Source organism: Chrysochloris asiatica, unplaced genomic scaffold (assembly GCF_000296735.1).
Source record: "Chrysochloris asiatica unplaced genomic scaffold, ChrAsi1.0 scaffold00097, whole genome shotgun sequence".
Classification (NCBI taxonomy): domain Eukaryota; kingdom Metazoa; phylum Chordata; class Mammalia; order Afrosoricida; family Chrysochloridae; genus Chrysochloris; species Chrysochloris asiatica.
Window position 1 is genome coordinate 9,410,610 of NW_006408615.1, and position 9,587 is coordinate 9,420,196.

Here is a 9,587-nt window from a genome sequence, read left to right on the forward strand (position 1 = left end):
AGAAATGAGAGACCCCAGCCATCCTCTCAAAGCCGGGTTGTTGTTATATGTTGTGCAGGCGATTCTGACTCATAGTGACCCTGCACAGGGTTTCCGAGGCTGTAAATCTTTACGGGAGCACAAAGCCTAATCTTTCTCCCGCGGAACAGCTGGTAGTTTCGAACTGCTGACCTTGTGGCTCCTAGTCCGATTCATAACCACTACGCGACAAGAGTTCCTCCAAAGCCAGGTGGTATCAGAGAAGTCCCTCACCCGGAGAGTCAACAGAGGTCTAGTGGAGAAACCTGGATTTCACCTGCAAGTACTAAGTGGTGCCTCCCCTTCCATACCAGAGGGGGTCAGAAGAAGACCTGCTATATATAACAAGATTTAATTAAGATCTAGAATCAGAATTCTCGAAAGTGTCTAGATTTCAATCAAGTCACTAAGAAGGAGAAAAGGCAACCAACTCATCAAAGAGGAGAGGGGTTGTTAGGTGCTGTTTGGACCCATAGATAGTAACCCTATCTAGTGGTTTCCAAGGAGCAGCTGGTGAGTTTGTTTGAACCAATCTGTGGTTCAAAGGACTGTAGTACAGTGCATTAGCCCACAACACCACACCATGATGTTAAATGTTTGAAAGCAGCCTTTACAAAAGCAATTATGAACATCTCTAAAACAAATGAAACAGTTTCAGCAAGTAACTAGAAGATATAAGAACAAGGCACATTTTAGAATTTAGAAATACAATAACCAAAGTAAACAGAATGGAAGAAGAAAGAAAAGAATCAGTGAACTTGAGAACCTTTTAAATGGCACAACCCGTATTTACATAGTATTTCCCCCCAAAGAACTGTCTCCAGGACTCCTGTATACAGGGTCTAACTGACACTGATGTCTGCTCACAGCCCCTGTGGATCTTTGGGGGTCAGATAAAGTAGAATCCTGTGTCAACATTGCCAGCTCCCAGATATATTTCCCCAGGCTTGAGTGAAGTTTAGACATCGCTGTGCCCTTTTCTGCCCCCAAGTCAATTCTCACCTAAAAGCTTCTCATCTCAGAAAGCGGCAACATCATTCTAGATGCTCAGACCAAAAGCCTCAGTGGCCCTGGATTTTTTTTTTTTGTTATACCACATATCCAACCAAATCCGAAAAGGTAATTTAAAAAATCGCCAGAATTTGAACACCTGTAACCATCCCCACAACTAGTTCTCTGGTGGCTAAGACATCATCTTTCCTCGGGATTGATGAATGGGTGTGGTGTCCTGAATGACCTCACTGCTATACCCTAGCCCTACCACGGTCTAAGCACTGCATAGGAGCAAAAGTGATACACATTGCTCCTTATCCAGAAATCCCAGAGTGGCCCAGAGTTAACATTTAAGGCCCTTTGGTCTTCTAGGCCCTACGGATCTGACAACCCCCACCCCCTAGAATACATTTTTTCCTGACACCTGAATGCCGTGCCTCAGTGAAACCACCAAATTTTAAATCGTGACATCTACGCCCAGACTCGCATTTCCCTTCCTTCTTTTTAGGAATTAGCACGAATGCATATGTTTTCTAGTTTGTGTTTATTTTCCTCGTGTTATAAAATGAACTCCAGGAAGGCTTAATTTTGTTTCATTGCTGTCTCCCTAGCGCTTAGTACCATGCCTTGGTCATTCACTGATATTTGAGGAATGAATGATGAAGTGACTGGATGCCGGCTGAGTTGCCCGCCAACAGCGACATTTGATTCCGATTTTTTCATTCGCCTACTTTAAGCAAAGGGAGGGTGAGCCTTGAGGCAAGAGAGGCCGGAAAGACTTGTCGGAACTGACAGGGCGGGGCACCTACGCGACGCCGTCGTCATGGAAACGCGTGCGCTCCCGGGGCCGAACTACAGCTCCCAGCGATCCTTGCGCTTTCCGGTCGGCGGCAAGATGGTGGCGCGTAGGAGAAAGCGTGAGGCGCGGGAGGCTGAAGAGAAGCTCCCGAGCCCTCCGGGCTACTCAGGTAGGAGTCCGGGGTGCGGGTCCGGAGCGGCGACCTCGCCGGGACGGGGGTTAGAGGAAGCCGAGTCTCTGGGGGCGTCCCCCAGCCTGGGCTGATCATGCGGCCCGGGGTGTCCAGGCCCCGGCGGCTTCCTACTCTCGCCTGTCTACTCTCCCTCCGGGGCGATTTCAATTCTGTCTGCACTCCCGGGGCGAGGCCACCTCAACCCACCTCCATTCTTCCGGGGGACCCATCTCTGCCCACACCTCTCAGACCCTCGATCTCTCTCCGCTTCTCATCACCCCTGCAGACCCCAGCCCAGCCGCCATCAGCTCGCTCCTGCGCTGCTAAGCACCCCTAACTGGTTTCCCTGAGTCTACACTTGCCCCCTTGCCTTCTGTTCGTCAGCTCCAGAATGTTCTAAGGTCAGAATTAGACATGGCCCACAGCCTCCCTATGGTCCCACACCTCGCCGTCCCCCGTCCTTGGAGAAACCTGGCTCATCGCTCTGTTCCTTCCATCACCACGCTTCTAGCCTCCCGGCTCCCACCTGGCGGGCGGTTTTTTTCTTCCTCTGAAAGGCTGCCCCAGGTGTGTCCTCGCTGAAGAAGGCTTCTGCCACCCCATCACCCCCGGGCTCACACAACCCTGCATGTTTCCGCCCTAACACACCCAGTCTTTCATACGCTCACTTCCCCATCACAACGTAAGCTATCGGGGTGTAGCCTTGGTTCAAACCTAGCCCGCTGCCATTGGGTCGATTCAGATTTACAGAGATCCTACAGGACACAGGAGAACTGCCCCATAAGGTCTCCGGTCTGTACGTCTTTATGGGTGCAGACAGCCTCGTGTTTTTCCTGAGTAATGGCTGGTGGGTATGAACTGCTGACCCTGCCGTTAGTAGCCCAGCGCTTAGCCCACGGTGCTACCAGGGCTTCCTGCTCTGCTGGCAGTTGGAGGGAAAGGCTCCCTAATCTGATGAGGATTCAAATGCTGTGGGAATACCAACCATTAACCAGATGATCAATTAAAAAATACAAGCTGCCAAACCGGGAAGGAAGCGCCGAAGGCCCAGAGCAGGTGGATCTGATCTGGTGAGGGGCTGGGGGTGACAGGTGAGGACGTGAAGAACAGGGAGGAGGGAGGAGGAGGGTTGCTGGTAGGAGGCCCAGGTTCACTGGCGCAGCAAACGAGTGCCCAGTGGGAGGGGAGGATGGTGCTGGGCGAGGTAGGCAGGGGCTGCCAGCCTCATGTCAGCCTTCCAGCCTCTAAGGATTTTGTTCCCCCTCAAGCGGCAGGCAGGGAGCCACTGGAGGGGAAGTTTGAGCGCCCTCCATCTGTAGCAGGTGCTTATGCATACACAAGTCCAAGTGTAGCTCTGGTAGCTTAATGGTTACGAGTTGGGCTGCTATAACCTCAAGGTCAGCAGTTCGGAACTGCCAGCCGATCCACGGAAGATGAGGCTTTGTGTTCCGGTAAAGATCTACAGCCTCGGAAACCCTTTGCAGGTTCGCTGTGAGTCGGAACCTAAGCTGTGGGGTAATGCACAGTACCGCAAGGTTGGCGGTGCAGCTCACCAGCTGCTCCTCGGAAACCCTATACAGGGTCGCTATGGGTCGGAACCGATCGATACAACGACACGTAGCAACAACAGTATATACACTTGAAGGCACCTTGGTGTCATTAGACTGCTAACGCAAGGTCGCCAGTTAGACCCCACCAGCCACTGAGTGGAGAAAGATGAGACTGTCTGTCTGCCCCGTAAAGATTTCGTCTTAGGAGCCTGATACAGGGTCGCTATGAATTGGAGTCGACTTGGTGGCAGTTAGGTTGGGTTTGTTTGCATAAATGCGGAGGCTTCAACAAGTTCGTGGAAAAATTGAATGAAAAACCCCTTGTGCTGCTCCCCCACTGACTTTCACGGCCTCGGAATAGATGTGTGGGCAGTTGGGTGGGACTACAGGCTATGGAGAAGGGAAACTGAATGCCCGGCTGGCCTGTGGGCCGTGGTGTAGCCACAACCCGACTTACACCCTCCGTCTGACCCCGTGTCCCTCCCAGCCATTCCCATCAAGTTCTCGGAAAAACAGCAGGCTTGTCATTACCTCTACGTGAAAGAGCACAGTGTCCGAGAAGGCACCAAGTCTACCTGGCCTCAGAAGCGGACCCTTTTTGTCCTCAATGTGCCCCCATACTGCACAGAGGTGAGCCAGCATCTGGGGAGGAGCTGTGGGCTCTTGGACTTCAGGGGAGGGGTCCAGAGGACTGTCTTTCTCTGGTGTGACGGGAGATTGGCTTTTTAAAGATGTATTTCAAAAGAATCGAAATCTTTAAAAAGTTCAGTTGGAAGGAGCTACAATTTTTTTTATATGTTACCCAGAATTTTTTGAAAAACCATGTTTGAATTATTATTACTAAATAGCTTTTCTGATTGTAAAAGTGATACCTATCTGTGGTTGGGGGGCCGGGAAGGAGAACAGAGTAACAGTTGTTTTTAACTCTACTCTTTGGGACATGTCTATTTTACCCCTACAAAACTATTAAATTCAGAATAATATACTTACAGAAGAAAACTAAACTAAGGGAATTACTGGATTTTAGATTTTTTTCCCCCCAAAAAGGACTGTTAATTTCTAAAAGATTCCTCTAAGGTTAGACGTGGAGTCCTAGTGTGGCGCTGCAAGATAATGCACTGAACCGCAAGGTCATTTGAATCGTAAAGTTAGCAGTTCAAACTCACCAGCCGTTCTTCAGAAACCCTATACAAGGTTGCCATGAGTTGGAACCAATTTAACAGCGCTTAACAACAACAACAAAGTCAGACACATGAAGAAGAGAAGTACTTGTTTACCTTTCTTGGGGGGGTCTTGCCCATGAGAAGTGCAGGGTTGGGGGGCTCCAGCTTGCTGCATTTCACCCACTGACTTGACCCACGCAGTCAGCTCCCAGAGCAAGAACCAGAACATCAGAAATCCCCTACCAAAGAAACACCCCCCTGATTCTAACATCATCAATTTTTTTAAAATAAATTTTATTTCTGTTGTTGAGCGCATACGCAGCAGAGCAGTCTCAAGTCAACAATTTATGCAACTCGGAAACATTGATTATATTCATTGAGTTGTACAACCATCCTCACTCTTTTTCTGACTAATTCTTCCCCATTAACATAAACTCATTGTCCCTTAAGTCTCCTAATTGTTCAAGGTATTGTTGTCAGGTTGACCCCGTATGTTGTTGTTATTGTTAAGTGCCGTTGAGTCAGTTCCGACACAGCGACCCTGTATAGGGTTTTCAAGGAGCAGCTGGTGGGTTTGAACCACCAACCTTTCGATTAGCAGTCCAGTGCTTATCGTACAGCACCACACTTGGACTCCCATAGAGATAGTTCTCAAAGGGGCACAATGCAGACATTCTTTACTTGTTAAGCTTAAACAAGTGTTTGCTTCTAAGAAGACTTCAGAGGATATTTTTGGTTTAAGGTTATTTCAGGGGCTCCTCTAGGCTCCATAGATCAAGAAATTCTGGATTCCAGGAGAATAAGAAATCTGTTCTATATTTTCTCCACTTTGATACGAGCAGAATCCTAGTGAATCTTTGATCAGAATGACCACTAATGATATTGATTGAATGCATTTTTATATGTGAACTCGGTTAGTAAAACCTAGTTGATTGTCTCGAAAGTGCACAATTGGTGGTGGTGGTGGTGTGCCATGGTGTGAGTTCCGACTCATAGCAACCCTGCATAGCGTTCCCAAGGCTGTAAGTCTTTACAGGAGCAGAAATCTTTCTCCCGCAGAATGACTGGTAGTTTCGATCTGTGGACCCTAAGGTTAGCAGCCCAACTCATAGCCATACTTGAGATAAAAGCAGAAAACATCTCCACCTGTTGGAGTCCTAGTTTGGCATTGTGGGATAATGTACTGGACTGCAAGGTCGGTTTGAACCTTATGGTTGGCAGTTCAAATTCACCAGCCACTTCTCGGAAACCCTAGACGGATGGCACTTAGCAGCAAGTTTTCTTTTAGTATGTCTTTAAACATTTAAAAGCGAGTGTTACTTGAGCTTGAGTAATTTGTTCATTCTCCCCAAGAAGTCATTAAAGACTGTTAACTTTCAGCAAACTGGCCTTTGAAAATGAGCAGTCACCTTCTGGAACCAACCAAACACATGATGGATCCGATCCTAAGGCCAGAACCTGAGTCAGAACCACACTCCCTGCCCTGAGTCTCCTAGACATGGGAGGTGGGGCTTCTCACGCAGCTTTTAACAGGAAAATTCACAAGGTTTTTGTCAGGCACTTTGGGAGGGCAGGAATATTGGCCTCCATGTTGTCCATGAGGGAAGAGGTCAGAGGAGAGTGGCTTTCCCAGCAGACCCTTGGTTAGCAGGTATGGGCTCTGAGTCCTCTGGGCCAAAGGGGCTTCCCAGAAGCCCCTGCAGATGCTCACACTGCTCCTCTGGACAGGAGTGTCTGTCTCGCCTCCTCTCCCCCTGTGGCGCCGTCCAGTCTGTGGAGTTGCAGGAGAAGCCAGACCTCGTAGAGAACCTGAAGGAGCCACCGTCCAAGTTTTTTCACCCCAAGCCTGTTCCGGTAAGCCTCCAGTGCCGGAGCTCTGATGAATGGAGCACGGGAGGGGGGCCTTGTCCAGTGTTGTGAGAGCACTTCCTGTAAGCTAGCAAGGCCACCTGCTGAAACAGCCTCCACTTGCTCCCTGACTGGTTACATCCTTTAACTTCCTGTCTGGCTTTTTCTGTTGTTCCGAGTCAAAGCTAAGAGGCCATCTTTACTGGTCACCCAGAAGGGCTCTCCAAGGTCCCCTCCTGCTCCCTGCTGAAGCAGATTCTTCCTCAGGCCCAGTGGCTTGATCTCTAGGAGTCTTGGTTCTCCATGTCCCCTGAGACCCCTTCTCCTGGCATCAGTCTGAACTAGCTAGCATGTGCCCCGTCTGTTCAGCCTAGTCTTTCATCTTGCCTGGCTTAGGGTGAGCGTCCCTTTTCATGGAGACCCTCCCAGAACTGGTAGAAAGACCCCCTTGTGTCTCAGCCATTCTCTGGGGAGGAGGTGGGAACTAGTGTCACTTCTCGAAGAAGCTGGATGACTTGAGTGGGACTGTCCCTTGTCTTCTGGTTAGCTTTCTGGTTCCACAACAGCCCATGGCCAGGGTGAGGGCAGGGGTGAGGCCCATGTGTCCAGGAGGCCTACACTGTCCCTGGTCTCTCCCCTCAGGGCTTCCGGGTGGCCTACGTGGTGTTTCAGAAACCAGGTGGAGTGCTGGCTGCCTCGACCCTGAAGGGCCCTTTGCTGGTCTCGACAGAGAGTCACCGTGTAAAAACCGGCATTCACAGTTAGTACCGCTGCGGGTCTCGCACCTCACCTCCTTCGTGACTCTGGGTGGGCGGGGGGTCTGTAATGGGAGGTGACCTCTGAGAATGCCGTGCCTGGAGAGCAGTGGGTGGGGGGCCTGTTGGGACACATTGGGGGAACATGACCCTGAGCCTTTGTTCCTGAGTGTGTCAGACTGGGCGGGGGGGGGTTGATAGAGGGGAGGGCCCAGCTTCCAGCACTAGACACTTCCTTTCCACCAAAACCCAGCTCAGTCTCTACAGCTCTGAGGGGGATCCAGACTTCTGAGCAGAGCCAGAGGTGGGGCCGGGAGCCTCGGGCCTGAGGAGCCTTGTCTCTCCTTTCTTTCAGAGTGGATCAGTGAGTACACTGATTCAGTGCTGGACCCCGAGGCCCTGAGGGCTGAAGTGGACACGTTCATGGAGGCGTATGACAAGAAAATAGCTGAGGTTGGGCGAGGTGGTGCTACTAGGTGTTAAGGTGGGGGGCCGGGGAAGGCAGCTGGTCAATGGTCAGCCTGTGGAGCCCAGAGCCCTGTGGAATCCTGGGCCACCTGGCTGAGTGACATCAGGTCCTAGAGTCATCTCCAAGATGTGGAGGGCGCTGTTGGTGGGTCTCCTGCTCCATCCTCAGCACCGTACACTGCCAGTACAGGTTTGTGTTGCTCAGCGTTCATATGTTCTGTCAAACAGGACGTTAGTGTGATTTGGTTGTTGTACAAACACCATTAAAACCTTGTGGGAGCCCACTTCCTGTCCTGTTTGCTGCCACCTATTGGTGGCAGCTGGAGGAATGGGTGCAGGCAGGGATGGAGGGTGCCCATCCTGCTCACTGTACAACCTGATGGGTTAGTCCCACCCGTGATCCATGCTAGAGTCGGCATGGGGTCTTTAAAACCATTCAGGGGGGATGATAAGCAAAAGGCGAGCTGCTTTCCTTTAACAAACAGCAGCTCATGGGAGCCCAGACCTGCATGGTCAGACGTCAAGAGACACATACCTGTACTTGGCCAGTAGCACAGGCAGGGGCAGCGGACCTGGTGGCTTCTCTAGGCAGGATGAGAAGGGTGCATCCCAGGTCTGTGAACACCCTGTCCTGCTGAGGAGCCTGCCTGCCAACGGGACCCATGTGCCTTGCAGGAGGTGGCGAAGGCCGAGGAGGAGGAGGGGGTCCCTGACGAGGAAGGCTGGGTGAAAGTGACCCGCCGTGGCCGGCGGCCTGTGTTGCCCCGGACGGAGGCCGCCAGTCTGCGCGTGCTGGAGAAGGAGAAGCGGAAGCGCGCCCGCAAAGAGCTGCTCAACTTCTACGCCTGGCAGCACCGCGAGACGAAAATGGAGCGTAAGGGACCCGCCCCCTGCCCTGCCCGCGTCCTGGAAGCGCTCTGCTGCAGAGCATGTCCTGAGCTCCAGGGGGCGCCACTGAGTACAGGCCGCCCAGCCGGCTCTGGGGCAGAGTCCCAGCAGGCAGCCCTGTGCGGTGTGGCTCCTTGCAGCTGCCTGGTGTGGGTGGGGCCCTGGGTTACTTCGAGCCTGCAGAGGTCACTCCAGGCCCCTGTACCTCCAGCAAGACCCAAGGGCACAGGGTAGAGCTCAGCTGATCTCTATGGGTGCAGAGGGGGTGTGGGGGTGTGGTGTGGTTGCAGGTGTAAGGGAGCGTGGGTGTTGACTGTGTGGTCTAGCTGCCGCTTGTCCCAGTCTATGGGCGGGGGTGGGGAAGGGTCTGGTCTGGGAGTGGGCAGGGACCCTTTTCTCTCTTACTTGGGAGGTCTCTGCATGACTCTGCCTGCAGTCTAGTTTGGTTTGGGGCGTTTTGGGTTTTCCTTCCCATATCCAGACTATTTCCCCAAAGTGGCCCAGGTAGCAGAGGGACACCCCACATGCTGGACGTTTACCTCACCCAGGGTCAGGCTGTCTGACCCTGCACCCCCACTCCCACCCCCAGATCTGGCACAGTTGCGCAAGAAGTTTGAGGAAGACAAGCAACGCATTGAGCTGCTGCGGGCCCAACGCAAATTCCGTCCCTACTGAGCTGACCGGACCTGAGAGGAAACAAGTTGGTCCTGAAGGGCAGGACTCCATCCAGGAGTGGGGACCTCAAGACCTGTCTGCCTCAGGAAGCGTTCCTCACCCCCCCCCACCACAGTGTTTCCATAGTGACTTCAGTCTGAAGAAACTGACTCTGAGGTTCTCCCCTCTCCCCCAGCAAGAACGTGAGACCACTAGGGCAACAATGCTAACACGGGCTCATTTATTTCTCCTCCTTCAGGCACAGGGAAAGACTGCAAG

General features: G+C 52.0%; 1 protein-coding gene across 1 annotated transcript; it reads left to right on the forward strand.

The window, feature by feature from the left end:
- The first annotated feature begins 1,906 nt into the window (after positions 1-1,906).
- On the forward strand, positions 1,907-9,329 carry RRP7A (ribosomal RNA processing 7 homolog A (S. cerevisiae)). The gene is made up of 7 exons (XM_006866853.1): positions 1,907-1,979; positions 4,020-4,162; positions 6,424-6,549; positions 7,186-7,303; positions 7,654-7,751; positions 8,442-8,640; positions 9,244-9,329. Exons 1-7 carry the CDS (start codon positions 1,907-1,909, stop codon positions 9,327-9,329), a joined length of 843 nt encoding a protein of 280 aa, XP_006866915.1.
- Positions 9,330-9,587: the final 258 nt, after the last annotated feature.

Coding starts and splice junctions, on each gene's coding strand:
- RRP7A (XM_006866853.1), top strand. CDS start 1,907: ATGGTGGCGCGTAGGAGAAAGCGTGAGGCGCGGGAGGCTGAAGAGAAG. Junction 1,980..4,019: donor GAGCCCTCCGGGCTACTCAG/GTAGGAGTCCGG, acceptor TGTCCCTCCCAG/CCATTCCCATCAAGTTCTCG. Junction 7,304..7,653: donor TGTAAAAACCGGCATTCACA/GTTAGTACCGCT, acceptor CCTTTCTTTCAG/AGTGGATCAGTGAGTACACT.